Source organism: Nomia melanderi, chromosome 1 (genome assembly GCF_051020985.1).
Source record: "Nomia melanderi isolate GNS246 chromosome 1, iyNomMela1, whole genome shotgun sequence".
NCBI lineage: Eukaryota > Metazoa > Arthropoda > Insecta > Hymenoptera > Halictidae > Nomia > Nomia melanderi.
In genome coordinates, this window is record NC_134999.1 from 3000714 (window position 1) to 3022471 (window position 21758).

At 34.3% G+C, this 21758-nt stretch overlaps 1 protein-coding gene across 1 annotated transcript in view; it reads left to right on the top strand.

The window, feature by feature from the left end:
* The first annotated feature begins 1890 nt into the window (after window positions 1-1890).
* The window catches only part of Cad87A (cadherin 87A), a 345230-nt gene continuing 325362 nt past the window's right edge, over window positions 1891-21758 (top strand). Inside the window, exon 1 of the mRNA XM_076371967.1 lies at window positions 1891-2500. Within this exon, the coding sequence (XP_076228082.1) occupies window positions 2466-2500 (35 nt within the window). The 5' untranslated portion in view covers window positions 1891-2465. The remainder of the gene's footprint in view (window positions 2501-21758) is intronic.

Consider the following 21758-nt stretch of genomic DNA (forward strand, 5'->3'; position numbering starts at 1 on the left):
AATGTACACTTTTATGTATTCCACCCTGTACAAGTAGTGTTTTAGTAGCTTTTTCTCTAAACACATTATTTTCTGCTAAGTTCTGTTAACTTAATAGATTTTTTTAAAGCACTGGACTGGTCTAAACTTAAATATTTTAGTTTTATTCCACAGTGTATTGAGAATTATGAGACTGGAACCTTTGAAGCACGATAGGTTTTTCCACTCACGTATGTGTGAAGAAAAATATTTCGGCATCACAGAATCTTTGATGTAATATCATAATGTCTATACTAGTAGTATTCAAGTATAAAATGTAAAATCATAGTAGACAAATTTTGAACCAGTTTGAAACGTACAAGCAGTATATGTTTATAAGAAAGAACAAGTAATTTTTGGTTTTTTGGCACCATGTCATTTTTCATATATTATTCATAAAATTGTTGTTATTTACGACATTTAGTGTAATTTTCATTGTATCTACGGTAACACCGTATATTAAATACATGAGCCATATGTAAAAGTTCATTTTTCATAATAAAGAAAAGTTTTACTATTAAGCCTCTCCCGGTTACTGTAGATGAGAGTAAAAAGGAAACAAGTATGCTAATTTGTATTTTGTGCCTTCTTTAAAGATCGTTTAGTGAATATCTCAGAAAAGGTAAGGAGTATGCGAAAGGCTGTAATACAACGAATGAGTTTTGTATGTGCACCATTGTACATGAATTGCATATTGTCATTTTCGTATTATGTGTAAACATACAGATTAAAATATACCTTCTCTGGTAGAATGTGGCTGTATGATTAAAAACAAAAATTACCCAAAGTTCAAACTGTAAAACGTGTAAGAAATGCATTACAATTTCTTGTATTTAAAGTCGAAATTAATCTAATTAAAACTTTAATGATATCAATATGATATCAACAAAAAAGGGAAATAAAAAGTATTGCACTTTTTTAAATTACAATTACTTCATCTAATGGTTTTTTAAAATTTTCTATAAATAAATTTTATTGTTTTCCAAAAAGTATGTTCATTATTTGAAGTACAATTTTAACACCCGGGCGGTTACCGTCGTGAAAAGTACTGTAATATTATAGAAGCTGTTTGTATATAATAATTCAAATTTACAATCTCTGATATCAAGGAAAAAGTTTGAAGTAAATATGTGTGCACAAACATTAAGTTACATACATAATGTCTGCAATATTTTTATAAATAAAAAAGTAATATTTTTCTTTCAAGTTCCAATTAAGTTTCTACTACAAGCATTTTTACAATGTTTTCACAACAGCATTTACTGTACTTACCATACATTAATACAAAGGAAATATAGTTGTCAGAAAATATGTTCACGTTGCAAAATTAAAACATATTTTTAAATACACAAATTAAAAATTGTATCAGACGTGCTTACCCATTGCTTACTGAAGATGACCTGTACCTATGTAAATAAATCATTCAAACCATTCCGTCATAAAAGTCGGTATCATATATGGAAACTGTATGAAGTTAGCGGAACGGAGAAACCATTCGTAGAATACAAAGGATAACAAGTGTCGCATGACGGAAAAGTTGTTAGCGTGAAGCTACTCTAAGACAGTGTACAGGCCTCCAATCGACGTTCACTAATTACTTCACTCTGAAAACAACAAATCGTTTTTCAACATTCAAAAGGAAACTTAGCTATGAATCTGCCAAGAGTATTTAGTAGGGTTAAACGTTTCTATCAGCATCCAAGCTTCACCTGCAGTTGAAAAATCGCTTCGGGTACATTTCCATCCCACGTGTTCGAGGGGGAAGCGTCACAGAATCATACATCAAAATTCATCGCACAGTGCTGCCACCATACTGGGAGCGGTCTCCAACCTCTGCTCCCCACCAGGTAGCCAATCCTATGGCAGGTTCAAAGCCTTGCGGCTTTTCGTCGGGTCCGCTCATAGTGGGGTACGATATAGCTCCTTGCGTCCGTGCGTGAGAGAGATAGCAGCAAGGAAGAGCTCCCCACTAAGCCGGTCAGAAGCTCAGTCGCCTTTCACGAGCACGGTCGGCTGGGCGACTTGGTGTGCCGCGGGTATACTCGTAAGCGTGAGCCAGCGTACTCAAATTCCATTCGTATCGGGGTATTCGTTTATTGACTTGACACGGGGGACAGGATCTCTCGACGGATCGTCCTCCGTAGTCCAGAGACAGTGCTCGCCGGTGAATGCGTGACTGTCAAGCGTCGCGTCGGACCCCACGAATTTGAGAGATTTTTATTGTGAACCATACGATTCGGACAAGAAACCAGTGATCTCAGGGACTTGTTTCCGGTTCAGTCAGCGCTGTTGCCGTGCTTCAACCGAATTTTTACGCGCGAACTACGATGGAGGGGATTTGAAAACCGGTGACACGGTATCGCGAAATAAACTACACACTACTATTTTCCGTGGCTAGATATGATTTCCTGCTCGGCGTAACTCACGAATCTGAAGGCTCCTTGAAGATGAACAACAGGCACCCGGATCGAGTATCTATTCGGTGAGTAATTTCTGTTTCTATCGCGTGACAACGCTTTTACTTGATCAAACTGCTGGCCGAGTTATTACGCCGGCACGGTGAAAGGAAAAGACGTTTCGCTGGGAATTCACTGGCGTCACATTCTTTGGAAATATTCATGGGATTAACGCATCTCTGCGACTGTATTGTCTGAAGCTGTACATTCTCTTGTACCGTGTCATTCGGGTTTCCCCGACGAAAGGAATCATGCGTGAGAAGCGTGTAGGTATTTGAACACTAGTTGCTTCAACATTCGAAGGTCAATGAACAGTATTGACGTTTACCTTTGACACTTTCGGAAACTTCGCGAGGGAAGACTAAAGCGCGGTCATTTTTGCTATGTCACGTGACTTGATATAAGCCGTGAGTGTCATTTCAGTTCGGAGCAATCGTTTCCGATGATGTAATTTTTAGTTTCGTGCACACCTGGTAATTTAATTGTTTGATATATGTGAACCTGTGACTTGTATCATTTTTAATTACCGTTTAAGTAATAGATTATTTATAATTGTAATATTATTTAAAACCAGAAACTTTAAAGTAAGAAAACTGTTGATAAATAAGTAATATTAAGTTCTAAATATTGATTTTTTGAACATTTAAAAATATTTGTTAAAATATGCAAGTTTGAAAATATTAAAACACGAACATAAATATAGACATTTTTTTGGAGTAAATGTATAAGGGTTTTTTTATGACTGCGTAAGAAATTTATTAACTTTTCAAAAGTAGAAATCTAATAATGCAATAATATGATATATGCAAAAAATATCGTCGAAATATTCAAGCCTATACAATATTATTTCAGTGAATTACTAAATGATTTGATGAGATTTTTTTTTTAGTTTTTTTGTTTGCCGACCATAAATTCATTAAAAGATTAGAATAACAATATTTATTTGTTCATATTTCACATAAGCTTCGATAGTTTTTAACATAAAGTTCCATGTTGTTTGGAATCAAACGCAATGTTTTTGTATATAATTACAGGTTACAACCCCAATATTAAATAAATAACTTGTATGGATAAACATTTATACACACAAGATTATTAATTATTAATTATTACAATATAAAGGACCAGTACAAAAGAATGATTTCTTCTCTGTTAGAATATCGATGCTGATGATTTCTATTATTGGAGATGTTCACATACATTGCATATTCATCATATTTTTCATTTATGTTAGAAGGACATTAATTTTTTAAAATAATTTTATCAACTATGCTGATGATACGCGTTCTAGAATTTTGAAATATTTTCAAAATGTATATTATTAAAAATGTTTATAAATAATTCTATTTTGTTCGCTGTTTATATGTTAATTGGTTTTACTGATTTCTATAATATTAAACATTAAAACACACACTAAAACATAAAGTATATTGAAACATCTGTAACAAGTGTTCAATCTTCACTTCAATAAATTTAAATACAGTTTAACATCAATTTTATAACTTTGACAAACTATTTCTTTGAAATACAATAATAATAATTACCAATGCAAGTAGAATAGTTGCATATTTGATATAACTGTTTTAAGCAACAAAAACATTTCAGGAATATTTTGTTTATACACATAATGGAATAACATTTTTCCCTGATATGTTCATTTCGTAATTCAAAATGTTTTCTACTCCCATTTATTTTAGAGTTATCTTTTCTCGTACAGAACAATTTATGTTCAAGCTTAAATTGTCCCAAAAAGTTCATATTTTCACTTCCACTGGCCCGCTCATCTCTTTGCTGGTACATTGAATTCCTTCGAATTGGCAAAAAGTCAGCGGTGGTAATTGAGGTCCATCTGGTTCGTTACTGTAGTCGGTTCTTCTGGCGTTCACGAAACATAACCCGTTGTTTTTGCTTGTTCCATGGGCAGAGTAGAATTGTTTTCAGTAATCTAAATACCGATACTAGGAACGCAAGGTCGGTTGATTGGCGACGTCATTGAGGCGACGGCAAATGTTGCCGGTGAAAGTTTATCGTGCGTGGTAGGGAACTCTACGATAGACTTCTGCGCCAGGGAGCTATTCGGGCTCCGACCCCCTCTATCTAGCGCAGTGATTCTTAGCATTCTTGAAGTCGCTTTTAATTGTAAAGAAAATTTGCAGAATGATATTATTACTATGGCAGTGGTATTTAGGCCTTTTAAAGTTATGAAACACTTTTAGTTGTAAGAAAGATTTGTGGAACTCCAAAAGCACTATAGTGATTGTTAGAATTCTTGAAGTTTTGAAGTACTTTTGATCATGAAGAAGATTTTGTGAAACACTAAAATCATCGAGGTTATAAAATTAAGAATAAAATTTTGCGTGAACATAGCGTTTGTTTTCCCTTAGCTTTCGAATTTATTTTGTTACGTTTACTAGAGTTATTTGATCGTTAATATTACGTAACAAAGCGTATTGATAGAAAAACTAGTAAATTCGACTGTAAGATAATAACAATTGTTAAATGGAATTTCGTTATGAGTTTCACTCGACACCATAAGAGATGGGGTTACAAATTATGGATCGCAGATTAAAGATAGATAATAAAAACACCAGTGTCTGAGGAACATTAGTTGAGAATCACTGATCTAAGCGTTTCATTGGTCATCCCGTTGTCCTTCTGAACATCAGGGCCAACCGAGATGAGGTAAGGCGGGATTCACAAGATCGCTGGACTGACCGTTTTGATCTGTGTGTGACCTTTGTTTTTATAAAATGAGTATTGCGATAAAGCCATTAACTTTAATCATAGTTCTTAACACTTTGAGCACCATGTCAACTAATTATGGATGTATATATTTATAAAAAACTGGAAATTAATGTTCTTGATAAAGTTTATGTAAAGAAAATCTACATATCTATATAATATTCGTGTAATTATGATTTTGTAATATATTTGATTTTAGTCTAATGAAATGAAGTCTAAGTGTCATAGAATTTTTATATTACTTTCTGTTTCGTTTTCTTTTTGCTTTGGGGTTTGGACATTTGTTTTAAAAAATGTAACTCTACAGATTCTTTGGAATTGACTGAGCCGTCAGAATGTTAACATGTGTTAATATACTTTTATGTCAGGATAGTCCAATTATATTTATTCTTACTATTTTATCTTTATCTTCTACTGTCCTGAACAATCTTTGTATCATATAATCGCACTTACTTCAACCAATGCTACAATTCATTAAAAATAACAATGTAGAACATTGCATTCCAAAGAATTAAATTATCTTTGAAATCTCCTCAACAATATACACAATCCATATACACCAAATAACTTACGCAACAACAATTGCTTCAAAATTTCAGCAATTTATGTATAAGATCTTCGAACGTACCCAAATAACGCTAGCTGGACAAAACCTATCAATTTAAAGAATATGAAATTTTATAAACATTATTTAGTAAAAGTTTAAGTTGATTTTGATTTAGCCAACTATACGCATCCTAATTCTCAGTTTTCGAAGCTTTAATTTCCAAGGTCTATATCCATGAATACCCATTCTTCTGGAAACAATACAATGAAGTGTACGTACAATAAACATCCGTAAATCTAATATTAAATGAGACACCGTGTAGAACCGTAAAATAGTTCGAATCGTTCTTAACGCGAGAGTTCTCTTAGCTAGATTATTTCCTTTGTAAATCCGGGAATATCGTTGCGATGCTCAACAGGCTCTGGAACAGTCTTAACACTAAAACCACCAGACGGGTCAAAATGATCCATACCTGATGCCCTCTTTTTGCAATTACTAACAAGATAACAGATGTTTCTCTGAGAAATGATGAAAGATATTAATCTAGAAATATGCAAACTGAATTGTAAATCAATTGAAATTTCGATAGACGCACTCTTAGAGTTTCTATAAAGAAATTTCAAAAAGTTAATTTAACTACTCGGTAGTTTTAGTCTTAATCACGCTTGCATATAGCTACCGTCCGTTGCACGAGAATTGGCAGTAATCTGAAGTGCGCGCCATTGATCAGTTTTCAGGTTTTCTTATCTCATTTTCAATGTTAATTTGCTATTCGTCAATACGATTACACATAACCAATCAAAACTATGATCCCTCTTGTCTATATGTTGGCCCAACTGTCAACTCTGGTGCAACGTACGGTACCTCAAACTATTCAATAAAAATAAGAAAGCGTGATATTAACTCATTCGCATTATTAACACGTAAAGTGTTAAGTCATGTCAGTCACTGATCATCCATGCTTTTGAATTACTTGAAAACAATCGTAACTTACAAGATAATCGATGTCGAATGGAAATGTTTAATGACGTAACGTAACTAAATTGATAATAAAGTAATGCAAGGATTGTCACGCCAAATGATGAATAATTGTTCCCGCCTTTCTTTGCTACAAACGAATAACTCTACGAAAATACAGTTTAGATTTTTGTGACGTTTAACGTGTTACGTGGAATAGTCCGCACTCAATTACTTTTAATTGTCTATGTGTTACTCGGCTATATCGGTCAGAGCAGATTAATTTCAATAAAAAGCTTCAGTTGAGCACTCTGATTTATGAAGTAAACTTCACATTTAGAGCGAAGATGAAAATGGGTTAACGCGCAGTTCTAAATCCTTCTTTTCTCGTTTGGGTGGCAGTTTTAGAAATCATGCACGATATTCTTGTGATCCTTCTCGTTTGTGTATTTTTCTCTAACCAGAAGACAGCACATTTCAGAAACTTAACGTTTGCAACATTTGTATGTAATCAGTGGCAGGATCAGCTTGACTTCTAACTTTTAAAATTTAATGCAATAAATTCGTACAATTTAGGAAGTACTATTATTTTTATCATTTGTACGTAATCGGTTTCTTGACTTTCGGATGTTTAAAATTTATAGGAAAATTCTGTCTCCATTTATTCATAATTTTACGTGCGAAAAAACAGTACATAGTTCAAAAATTCCGTGCAATTTTTCTAAGAAAACTTATTTCTACGCCAGAAAAGTGATTTGTACGTATTACTGAGAGTTATTTATACAGGATGGACCACGAAGCGTGATCAGCTTAGATTATTCTGCAACTAACAGTTCGATCGAAATTTTTTTTAGCTAAAATAACATAATTTAAAGAGAGCTTTAAGATGATTATACCAAATTTCTTGTAAACTTCTTTTTTGTAGAGTTATCAAGGTCACCTTCAGTTTTTTGTAAGTAAATCTACAATTTCTTTACATATGTACATCTTTTATGGGATACTGAGACGAAGCCGGCAAGCACCATCAAAAGTATTTCTTCTTCATCTAAACCAAAGAAAACTTTAAAAAATATCATTTACTTTAATTGAATCGATGCTCAAAATAGTGTCCATTAGCAGCAATACACTCGCGTAGGCGGTTAAGAAATGACTGCTTAGTTCTTTCTACGATGTTTTGTCTATGAAATTAATTTTAAATTACTTGCCACTGTAACTAACAAAAATTGTAGGTTTTTCTGTAAAAAACTGAAAGTGACCTCGACAACTTTAGGAAAAAAGGGTTGGCAACAAGTTGGGTAGAATTATCTTAAAGCTCTCTTTGAATCATATTATTCTAGCAAACAAAATTTGCGATTCAATCGATAGCAGCAGAATAATTTAAGCTGACCACTTCATGGTCCACCTTGTACATTTTTATAGCTTGAATATTCTAAATCATCGACCCGCGTCAAGTGTTGCCCAGACATCCTGTGTATTACCCAACTCCTGTCACCGGATCGACGAATTCAGGCTGCATGATATTCTTATTTCTCATATGACGCGTGTACGTGAGCCGCGTAAACAACTTGCCGTTGGGATACGTTAGAAAATCGTATGGTTTCGGTGCGCGCGAGTCGAGTTCTCGGCGGGTTCTTCTACGCGACAGCATGGTCGATGACCCAGAGGATGTGCTAACGGATCGCGGTGCGCCGGTGAATCGAGAACCCGCAAAGGCGACTCGCTCGTAAATGTCTTCGAAAAACATGATAAACTGTGTCTGCCTGTCCAGACTAAAGTCCGCACGCTGAACTGCCTCTGAAAGGGTTTAATTTTATGGCTAAAGCGACCGGTGAATGATGAATGCGGCGGATCCGAATGTCGGCTCTTTCCATGACATCTTGAAAAACAAGCGGATCTGGCTTCGACTCGACGAGAGATCTTGGTCTTCCACGTTTTCAGAATTTTACATATTACATTTTTCACTGAACCTTGGAGTTTCAAGAGTTAATCCCTTGCTGTATCGTTTCCCTTTGCTACTTGCGCCGGCTTTTTACTGTTAATAATTTCCAAGTTGATAATTTACAGTATCATCTTAGATTCGTGACGAAGATTTTAAACTAAATTTCAGAAATCAAAGTGTTCTTTATTTTATTTAAATATGAATTAAGTATTATTTTTCTATTACCAATCGTTAATGTTTGGAGGAAACGTAGACATAAAATATGCATGCAAATTTTGCTTCCCCTAATAAATTATTAAGGATAAAGTAGTTGCACTGATAATAGTTGAAAAATGAATTATAGAGCAAGGGGTTGATTAATTTGGAAATTTTCGTGACAGGTTTTTCTCGTCATTATACGACAAGAGGTTAAACAAGTAGAATTATATTTTTTTAGTACGATGAGTTTTTATTTCATTGTAATTTCTTTGAAAAATAAGTGATCACGTGCAACATGCAACGGAAAATGGGGTGCATGTGAGCGACAGGTAAATGTTTGCGTAAAAATGATTAAAAGCATAGAATAACATTTTTTTATTCGAGGCTTAGTTTTGGAGGAAATTAATTCTGGGAATCCGCTATGCTCATACATATGCATGAATATAGCTAACGATCGTCGAGCTACATTATGATGCTTACGTTATTAACCTTTCATTCACCATTGTTTCATATTTGGAGCATAAGTTCAATAATTCTTTTACCAATTAAGATACTATCTTTTCGAAAACGATGAATTTTTTCTCGTTTAATTAGAGATTGAAAAAACATTCTTGGATTTTTTAACGGAAATCGGTGAAATGAAAAAGGACTATGAATTTATAGTTCAAATTAAATTTTTTTGTACCACCTATGAGAAATAACTTTCGAAACGGGTTCAGCATATTAAAAAAGAAAAGAGATGTTTTTATAAAATTACATTTGATTTGATTGAATTCATTTTTAATAAAACCTGATATTAAAGAATTCAGAACTTCCTCATTTTTAAATTGAATTCGTTTTTAAAAATCATTTTTAAAAATAACATTCACAAACTAATGTTTATAAAAGTATCATATGAGTAAAATTGGCTCGTTCCGTAAATCTAGTGTTAAGATATCAATAATTGTTAAACAAAGATACTGTAACCCGTCATTGTGCGGTAGCTCCACTGTTAAGTTCTAAAATAATTTCATCGAAAAAACTCTTCAAATTCCAATAATCGTAAAACAATAAAGCTAAAACCGGTTATTCCGTGGTTCATAGCTGTAATAATTAAAGAACCACGAAACCGTGGTCGACATTTGTTTTCCCGAACCGTTTTGTTCGTAAAACACGTATCCCGATCCTGCCTTGTATTTCCGTTCACGAATTTTCATCGCGTATTCCCAGCGATACAAAAATCGTGAAACTTTCATTCGTCCACAAGTTGTATCGTACATTTTTTCATTTACGAATACTTGAAAATTTAATACCGATCCCGTTCGGTCCATTCTTGGGCCGGAGAATTTTGAATCAACATCTGTGAATGGGGGGATCCGCGGTTCGTGCAACGCGCATCGACGTTTGCCATCGAGGTAATTGCAGTCCGCGTGTGTGCGGTGCTGCGGTCACTTACGAACAGGATAATTGCAGTGCGTATTACATGTTGACACTTGCGGTGTGTATGCGTGTTCACGCTGATTTTTGGGAACCTGTTTGCGTTCCCAGAAATGCTCGTTCCTTTTAGCTTTTTTTTTTTTTTTTTTTTTTTTTTTTTTTTTTTTTTTTAACCCTGGATAACCTGCATCAGGCACCCCTCGCCATTGGGGCTGGCGAGGGGTAGTGTGAGATTCTTACTCACTAAAGCTCCAGGGGTGTTCCAGCCTCGGCCATAACAGGGGGTACACCGGAACCAAACATTTACCCTCAGTGTCACCCCCCGGCCCAGTATAAGCCAACACGACACGCTAGCATTACGCAACACTAACAGCATGGAAACACATCATGCACGAAAACGCGATCAAGACCCCCGCGGATCACGGGACGCAGCGTGAACACTCCGACTGCGCCCTTCCCTCCCCAGGGCCCGTGCAAGAGTCGCCTCTAGCCCCAACTAGAGACGACTTGGGCCCTCTGGCACACCGGTTCCGTGGGTCAAGAACCCCGGGCCCGGCGGCCAGAATCTTAAAGTGGGGGAGCCGGCGGTCCCGGACTTCTCGCCCGGCGGCGCCGCCGACCCCTCCCCCCACCCAGTCGAGAGGGATGGGAGTCGCGCTCCCTCTCCCTCTCCGCCGCCTCCTTCTGCAGCATCACGTGCTCGCAGAAGGAGACGACGGCCCCCCGTTCGTTCCTTTTAGCCTCTCGTCTTTTAACCTTTTGCACTCCAGAAGCGCCTCTCAATCTCCAATTGATTTGACACAGTAATATTGTAAAGTTTGATATTTAACTCACTGCAGTCGTATATAATGCTGGAGACGACAATACGAATCTGTTATACTTTATTTGTGACACTTTAAAAAGTTTTATAAGTTCGTGAAAACGAGACTTTTAAGTTAATACGAGAAGAAGAAAATACAGGGGTAAAGGATATTTGTGTTTATTAATTCATAGTTTATTTTATTTATTTTGAACTAATAAACAATAGTATTTTTGGAAAATGTATGTAACTGGTTCTTTTATAGATAAATATAAGAATCTTTAGTTATATAGTAACAGAAATAAAATAAAAAATATATATATAATATTAAATTTTATATTTATAAATTATACGAATTTTGTAAAATGCGAGTTAGAGTAAAATTAAGTGTCTGTTCCGGTTTTGTATATGGGTGAGAAGGTCTAATACTTTTAATGAGTTATAAATTATACGAAAGACAGTGAAATTCTATGAAATTTTCTATCTTATTCTTTTTCGAATATCTTTAAGGATTGAGAGCTCGCAAATATTCGCACTGTATTAATGACACGTTCCCGATGAAAAATGTTGATGTGCCAGGAAAGGATCAGACCCGATATGATATGGAATTCGTAATGGAGCGTAGACATCGGTGTTCTAGCAAAGTGTGTAATACATACGACGTGAAATCAGTGAAACAGATGTACGAGTATCCGGCACGTGATTTATCACTCACTGGAATAGAGAAAGAATTTCACTGACCGTAGAATCTTTCAGAACCGGGACGTATACGGGGTGTTTTACTACAGGTGGTGATCCTTTTAAGGGTTGATTCTGCGAGATAAAATAACAGGTTGCAACGGTAATTGTAGCTTTAATTGCAAGCGTAAACATTTTTCAACTATAACAATTATATTTATGATTCATTGCAAATGCGCATAACTGTGATTCACACTTTGATTGCGATGTGCTCTATGAAGACCATTAGTATTATAGTAAAATTTATAGTGTAGTTAAAGATATACTGAATTTTACAAACTTAATTGCGTCGGTGGAAACAGACAACAATTTAGAATAGTGACTTAATTATTTCAATTACATTAATAATGTAGTATTTAGAATTTTTAGTGTAAGTTAAGGTATTTTTAAGAAGAGTGAATGTAAGAATGAGTATGAGTGAAGGACAGGCTATAAAACGGTCGAGGGAAAGTGGCCTGCGAAACGTCGCGGACCCAAGATTGCAGGGCCAGCTTTCCAAGGGTGCATCCGAGTATTTGTGATGAGTGCGACTGAGAAGAATGCTTGTGGGGGAGAGAATGATTTTTGGGAGAGAATGCCTGTGAGAGAGTTGCGGGAGCAGAGTCGTGTGTTGGCCTCCGTGGCATCGAGTTGTACTTTTTACGTGTTGTCCGTGTTGTTTCCATATTTTATTAAATACATATATTTATTCCTAGCTCTCGATTACTCAAGATCCACCGTTTCATTATCTATACTATAGTAACGCTATAATAATATTATTAATATTCAGTTATAATTATATTAATTTAGTAAAATAGTAGATATAGTGATAGTAACTAATATTTAAGGGTTAACAAGAAACTATTTTCTAAAACTTCAGTCAAGTTTAACACTAAAACTACCGAGAAGTCAAATTGTCTTTTTGAAATTAATCTATAGAAATTCCAAGAGTGCATCTATTCAAACTTTAATTGATTTACAATTCAGTTTGCGTATTGGTAAGTCAAGTTCATTAATCATTTCTCAGAGAAACATATGTTATCTTTTTAATAATTGCAAAAAGACGACATCATCATTCTGACCCGTTTGGATGTTTTAGTGTTAAAATCAACGTTGTTATTCTCTACATCCTAAAACAAATAACTAGTTACTTTCAACAAATATTACAAAAACCACAACACTTCGAATGTTTTATACATCTCTTCATATCGCTCCTATTCTGCTGAATTTCGCACTGTCAACTTCCCCACGAACATACAAAGATCCTCAGCCTACTAGTAAAAAAGAAGAAAATAAAGCACCGAGTATAATCGAGCTTATTCACGTTGCAATCCAATAAAATAAGGTTCAGAGATTTGAAGCGAGAGTCACGGTCTGCGGCGACCGACAAAATGGCGGGAGGGGAACGATCGGGAAAAACAGGAACGAGCTGAAAGAGAAACAGCGGGGGACAAAAGGGTGGAAAAGCGCTCAGATAGTCTGTCTACGATAGGTACAAGCAGAGAATCGAGGTAACGGTTTAACCTGACGTTGCCCACACGCTGGTGTATTGTCTGTACCGAGCATGGGAAGACGAGATATGGTTTCTACGTATGCGTACGTGCGCCGCGGACCGTACTCACAGCCACCAGGACTCCAGTTCACCGCTACGTGAACGCACACGCTTCATTCTAGGCCCCCGTATATAGATACGTCGTGTTCCCAGCACCTGCAGTTGCAATATTCACGCGAGCCACCTTCATCTTTAGGATCCCGCGTGTCGCGATCCCCGACTCGGCCAAACAAGTTGCGGCTGCTCCTTAACCCCTTGCCCTATGATTTCTTTCTCAACTCAGATCGATATGACTACTTTGTCATTAATAATTTATCGGAAAACGAGAGAAATTGTAGGCATATTCTATGTCTATGTTTGCTTTTAATTATAAAAATTGATTCCAGAAGAATAATATTTACTTTGAATTCGAATGAATCGAGTAATATTTATGTTTGTTAAGTTATGTTGAATTTAGTTTGAAAAATATCTTGTTTTGTGCGTAATAAAATCAAAAAATGAAGTGTGTACTCGTGAAACACAGAACGAATTTTATCTGAAAAAATAAAGAATTCACCGTTGAAAGAATTAGTATCGTTTCAAAGATGTCTATTTTCCTAACAAAATAGAAATTGTGATGAAAAGATTTTTAGAGCAATTACACTTTTGATCCTTTTACATCTCATGGGTCTAAGAAAATTCGATTTGTTCGATATCACTAAAAAAATTAATACTTAAATTTAACATGGTTTTTCCTGAAACCCAAAATGTTGAATTAAGTTGATTGAGATAAACAGAAAAAGATAGTTAAAACATATCTTATTCAAACACACTGATTTACTTGGAACTGGTACGCGAAGAACGCGTAGAGATTTTCACAAGTATTCAACTGAAAGCTGTGTACACAATACTCTTAATCACAGTGGGCACGATTCCAATTGAACATTTATGAGAGGAAATAAAGAGACGTACGGGAAACACGACGCGGGAAATAAAGAATAGTTAATAAACGGAATAATGTTCGAGTGAAAAATTATTGAGTCCATTGTTGCAAAATAATACATTTCGCAGTTTCATGTTGATTACAATTTGTTCATGTTTCTTCGTGCAATCAACCATCATTTTCCTCTTTGGTTTTAGTAATTACTACGTTAAAATAGTTAGTTACGTAGTTTATACTTAAACATTTTCTATAGGATAATTTTTAATTTTTTCCTTTAATTAGTCGTAATACTTTACGTTCGAAATTCAGTCATTTATACTTTTAAGTACTATTTTATATTCTACTTTTTCTTGTATCGTCCACGTGACACAGACGTACGAACAGACATTTTTTACAATAAATGAAGTATAAGTGGTGATAGAAGGAGAAATAAAGTAAGGATGCAGGAAAAGCAATAGAAAGCAACGTGCTTCATCTTGCAATCTCTCGAAGTCTCGCCAATAACAATGCTTATAACCTACAGTATTAAAAGTTGTAATTGCTTTTTTTAGAACGTTAGGAACAGTGTATACAGGGTGTTTCTTTTAATTAAATACGATAAAATATTTCAAAAGAGATTAAAGTTTTATAAAAGAACTGTGACGGAAAGGCGTTTGGTTCAAAGAACATTATATAATACAGATTATTTTTTCTAAGGTAAGTAGTGAGTAGTGTAGTCATTTTTAATACACTAATCAATTTCTATAAATATTCTGTATAAAAAGGTATTAAAAGTATTAACCTATTTATGTATTTACTTTTATCTTTATTCGACTTGATCATCGCGTTCGTTCTTGGATACTTGCACACTTCTAATAAATCGGTTAAATTAAAAATTTCTGAACTGCTTAGTTTTTAGTTCTTAACACTAAAACTATCAAGTAGTTAAATTAACTTTTTGAAATTCCTCTAAGAAACTCCAAGAGTGCATCTGTCGAGACTTTAATTAGTTTACAATTCAGTTTGAGTATTGCTAAATCAATTTCTTTAATAATTTCGTAGAGAAACGCGTCTTATCTTGTTCGTAATTGCAAAAAGAAGAAATCAGGAATTTTAGTGTGAACCCCTTGCCCTATAATATCGTGTCAGACTCATAGTGAAGGTTTCATATAGAATTTTACAAACATAAATGTTATTCACTGTATTTGAATGCAAATTGCATATTACTCCTCTGTTATCAATGATTATACCTTAGAGCACACGTTAGAATAGAATAAGACTGGAATTTTCTCTTATTTTCAATAAATTATTAACGAAAATTTCAACGAAACAGTTGGATCGATCGCAGTTGAGAAAGAAATCATAAGGCAATGGGTTAATAGTATTTTAGTAAAAGTGAGACTTTACCTTCAGGACACGAAGGGTTGAAAGAGTCTACATAAATCCTTGAGTATAGAATGCACCCTACACTATGGCGTTTCCATTTACCATGTTTAACTGTCGGAATTCAGTTTATACGATCTTACGTAATTGTTCCTAGATGTCGCGAATACTGTTTTCCATTACTCATGAACATAATTGAACGATTTGTCGTTAAGTAGAACAATCTTCTAGCTTTCGAAAGTTTGACGTTGATGTCGTTTGTACATACTAATTAACACTCTGATTTTCTAATTATTTTCATGTATAAATGTAGTTTATTGAGAGTCAGAACATCACACCGTGATTAATGAAATAATATGCAATTGTATTAGTGACTAATAAACATATTCTAAAGGTAATTAAATTTTTCCATTTTAACTTACACAATTGAAAATGTTAAAGAAAGTATAACGAAATTGTATGGATCAATCCTTTTTTTAAAAATCGTTTTCTGTATTTTATTTACAATTGAGAAATGTAAGGAAATATTATCTGTTAAGAGACATAGGAATTTAATCCGTGAATTTATTATTAAATACCTATTAAATATGAAATGCAATGTTAAATAATTATTTGTCTATACCTAGTTATTATTACTTCTTTTTAAACATCAATGTTACAGGAACATTACACAGATACAGGTACAGTTTGTAATAGTATTACACAGATACAGTATCTAACGAAAAATCATGTAAAATTGAATCATTAGTTTTTAAGGTATTAAACTATTAGATCATCCCACAAATAATGTCGTTTTTCTATGCTAACTTCTTAAACAAAAAATTATGTAGTGCTTACATTTTTTTATCGTCCTCATATTGACCATTGGTGTATAAGTTCTCCGATTTCTGTATTAATAGTTTAATACCATTTTCGAAATGGTATTAAAAAATATCTTTGAAAGTAAAATATGAAACAATATTAGTTATGAGGCTTATTAATTATGGTCTAATATTTTGAAAAGATATCTCAGATAAAGTCAGAAATTTCCATAAAAATTACGAACATTGCTTAAGGCAAATGGCGCGTCATTCAGGAGTGGTAACACCTTGAATAATCGATGACGAGACTCGCAACTCTCCTCATTAACTTTAACTCTCAATTTTTAACAGGAGAAGCGACTTGGAGCGTTTCATTGCGTCTCCGTGACTCAATTGCGCAACACGCAAGATTTCGCTTCTATTCAGACTCGCGTGAGAGAGTTCAGATTCTCGAAATACCGCGATACAATTGTGGAAACCGTTCATTACACTGGGAAGAGCTCATTGTTCTCTCTGACTCGGCGCTATTGGCGTGACGCGGCGGCGCGACGTTCTTTTTATCGTGCATTTTACATTTCCGCGAGATACGGAATCATTGCCAGAAGACCGTTACTTCGTCGGAGAGTCTTCACTTAGTTCTGCCTTTGGAATGCCTGCGAAAGTGGCTCAGTACTTTGATACTCGGTATTGCAGAATGGTATTTGGTACATTCGAGTGTGGAGCGTATTTGACACGAGCTATCAAACGGGCGAAAATAATTTATTTCAGAATTTCTGTTTTCTGTTATAAAGACATTTTTGCGGGAGATTGTTAAATTAATTTATATAGATAAAATAATAAAAGAAACTTCAAACCTCAACAAATTTATGCTTATATTTTTTATAAGAAATTTTAACTAACTCGCCATAATTGCTCGGTACTTCAAGTGGTAATGAAAGAAATTAATTCGACTGATTCTAGCTTCTCACAGGCCAAATCGGTTGAATTTACTTTTTCAATCTTTAAAAATTTTTGTACTGAAGCAGTTTTGTATCTGAAATAAATTTATTTAATAATATATATATTATTAAATAAATTTATACGTATATATATTGTTTTAACATCACGATATGACAGAAACTTTTTTAGTACAAAATGATACTAAAATTTTGAAATCTAAAACGATCAAAGTTCATAATTTATTACGATGCACACCCAGTGTTTTGTCGTTTTTATCGATTCTGTAGTATTATTGTTTCTTATTCTGCTATAATTTATCTAATAAATCGAATCAGGCTATAACAAAGACGAATGATTTTCTTTATTGATTTCTCTACTTTTTGTTTTGTGGATTTAATCGATTTGGCGTGTGAGTGGCTCATATTAGCCTGATTAATTTGAGATATTTGTTCTTTACCTTTAGTGTGTATTTTGTAATGACACTGCATTGGAGTATATGATTTTACAATTAAAAAAAAGAAGTTGTATATATAATTACACGTATGATAGACAATAATAAATAATTAAATAATTCCGACAACGAAAATTGTCCACGTACGTATAAAACGGTAAATATGATGCATTAATTTATTATTAAGAATTTGTTTTTCTTTACTGCAACGTTCAATGATAAAGAATGAATTATATCGAATTTATTTTAAAGATAGCACATTCGTGATAACGTTATGGTTAAAAAAGTTTGGAGGAATTTTGGATATAGCAATGTTTAACGATGAGATACTATGTTAATTAATAAAACAATATTTCCTCCTTACGGTTACGTTTGGTTAACTCTGATTAGGATGTTATACCCTCACCCCTTTTACTTTTGTTTGCTTGCATCCATGAGGGTGGAATTAGGGTGCGCAAATCGCTTTTGGAATAACACCCCGTGCAAGTTATAACCTACACCTGATATGGTGAATCCTATCATGGGAATTTCTGAAATAATATTTCTGTTTCGGAGAAATTCTATTTTAACATTATTTTGTTTACTGTGTTACAGTTCTTTTCTCCATTTTCTTCTTTTAATATGTGGTACTAGAATATGAGGTATATTTAATTTTAGTGATAATATTAGTCAAGTGATGCATTCAATTTAGGTACAACTAATTAACTTTTAAAAGAAAAATACACAGAAAAATACAAATTCGAAGCGATGTGTATTTTTCTCGATTGCAAAGGGTTAATTTGAATTATACTAGTCTATGCAAAATGTTTTATATTATTTGGAAATTTTAGAAAGCAGACTTTTATGCATTTACAGGAAATTTGACAGTGCAAAATTGCACAAAATGAACACGATACGAACAAGTACATGAAATATGCAAACCGTAGACTTTTTAATAGTAAATTTATTTGGAAAAATCTCTTTTATCTGAAGTTATATTTTTCTAATTACGTTCTTAAATATTTGAATCTACATAAAAGTCCATAGTCTAGTTATGAATTATTGACACTATTGATAAGCTGAAGAAGATTTTACAAACCGTGCACTATTGTACCTAGGTAGGTACGTACTTACTTTTCATTTAGTTCTACGGTCGGAAAATGACCCAAATGATTCGTGTGGTCGGCTGAATGGGTAGGTCGCCTTTATCGAGGGCAGCGGGAGGTAAGGGTGATGGTTGGAAGGCGATGTTAGGTTAGATCTTACAAGAAAAAGCTCCCAACCAGAAAATTCTGATTGTAATGAAACTTGGTGAGATCGTAGAGCATGTTGGCCCATATAAGAGCCATTTCTTTCGACGGAAATTTACTCAAAAAGGGTTAAAGTAATCCATAAAAAAATAACAAAGATAATCTTGAATCTCCTGAAGTCTTCTATTGCCTATACAAAAATTATTCCAGGCATGCTACGTTCCCCTGTTACACAACTTTTTATATAAAATCATAGGAAAACAAAACGCAAATATTGTTTAGACTTCTTTCTGATCTACATTTTCAAGGTTTAAGCCTTTCACTACGACGGGCGACTGCAGTCGCTCTATCACGCTTCGCATCTCTCTTTGGACATGCAGTTTCAGTGTTTTCATGGTTAAAAGTTATTACTAAAAATGATTGTTATAATTCGAGGATACTGTTAAAGCAACTTATGGCACAGTAAGGCATAAATTCGGCCGCTGACGCTCGTTCTCACACGATGTTTGCATTTCTCATATGCGCAAAAAACACTTTAATGCCTTCCGACTTGATTTTTGTACAAAATTATATTTACGTATCTAACTACAATGGACCACTATTCAACATAACGTCAGTAATGACATGATTTTGAATAAAATAATGGTAGTATGCTACTTTTATGAAATAAGCTCAAAGCAGAGATGTACATATGGTTCTCACAGTTTTAATATTTTATCAGGTATTAAAGTAGTCAAGCAAGGTTGTTAAAATTCTACAAGTATTGCTGACAATTCAATTTCTCTATGTCACAGGTCAATCGCTATAATCATTGTCCCGTGTTTACAGTTGATATTGTGTATTAAGAATGAATTCCTATAGAGTCGACAATGTGAGGCCGAATAACTCGGGGGAAATCGGTTTCGTTCGCTCAGCGTTCGCTAATACCCGTGGAAATGCAATTGTTCCTTACTTCTTTGCGCAGATCCGACAATTGTCGAGCTTGATACTTTCAGTTTCGTTGTTGGAGTTCGTGCCTCTTGGTATCACCGACGTTTCGCGTTTCAAACAAAGCACGAATCGCAGATGCGAATGTAAATTATACTCTTATCTTTCGCGACAATATTCGCTCGTCCACTTGGTAAGCTGCGACCCTTTATTTCCGCGTTGCTACCGTGAAGTAAAAGCGGATCGAAGGAACAGTTTAATTATAGAGTATTCAGTCGCACGGTATTGCCTTGTTCGCTGAATCGTCACGAAGAAACTGTTAATCGGACGCAAACGATAAAGTAATCTGGCATGTTGAGTTGCACGACAGTGTTCGGTTGTTTTACTTTAAAACTAAATGACTTTTTGAAATTTCTCTATAGAAACTCCAAGAGTGCATCTATTGAGACTTTAATTGGTTTACAGTTTAGTTTGCGTATTGCTAAATCAATTTCTTTAATCATTTTGCAGAGAAACATCTGTTATCTTTTTAATAACTGCAAAATTAAGAAATCAGGACTTTGTCATTTTGACCCGTCTGGTAGTTTTAGTGTTAACACTAATCGTGCCGAAACTTTTTCTACCGTAACCAGTCAAATAACTGGTTACAAGATAAAGGTAAACAAGGTTGATGATAAATTTTTCTTAGTGAAACAGAAATGAAAGAGAAGATAACTGAAAAAACTGAATTAATCGGACAATATTGGAATCGTTGCATAAATGAAAGAAAACACAGAATGTTAAATCCGGCCGTTTGACTGGTTCCCGGTACCGTTGGTGTCAAACAATTTTTATTGTCATATAATTAATTTATACTCATGTAATTTTATTAACATGTTTTCGTAATGTAAGTTTCGAAAGATGCGTTAAAAAAATATTTAATCGAGCATAAACACATAAGAATGTAAACAAAATTGTTAAACCCAACTAGCTCTTTTGTACTCAATTAGATTCATGTTACAGAAAAATTACTCGCGTACCAGGAAAATTAAATTAGTATCGTTGAAATCTACATCTAAGTAAAAGCTAAAAGCTGAAAGTATGAAACATTTCACGCGATTGAATAACTTTGTTTACACTTTTCATTTAATATGTTACTCTTTCATCCTGTTTTCCTTAACACTAGATTTACGGAACAAGTCAATTTGATTCGTACTCAATTTTATAAACATTATTTGGTAAATGTTTGACTCGATTTCGATTGATGCAGTTACGCAAATATGTACCCTCATTGTCTACGTTTAATACGTCCCGTGCCATCGAAAGTTTCTGTATTAATTTCTTAAATAAAATATTGAGTTATAATGTGTAGTTATAAACTGTATCGCTATTCGAGACCACGCGTCTCTTGAAAATATCTTCTTACAAAAATTGGCGTGTACCATATGTACTGAACGTGTTAAACCTCTAATTACCAAAATCTAATCGAACAAATATCGATTTCTCTAACAGCGATAGAATAAACAGTCATCAACCCTAACATTCATTTCACTGATATAGACACACCCATAAAAATATCTCGAAACAGAATCTGTAATTCACAGTACCGGGCAAACCGAAATCAAATGATTCCCGAAATCTGTCATTCTTTCATCCCGAAATGTGCAACCGCGTACGCGGAATAATCGATTATCCCACCAGTGAGCCACGTAGCCCAGAATACGTTAATCGTTCGTGTTCCATGTGATCGGGGTCCATAATGCAGGAAATAGCGACGCGAACACACGAGTACATACGGCCACATACAT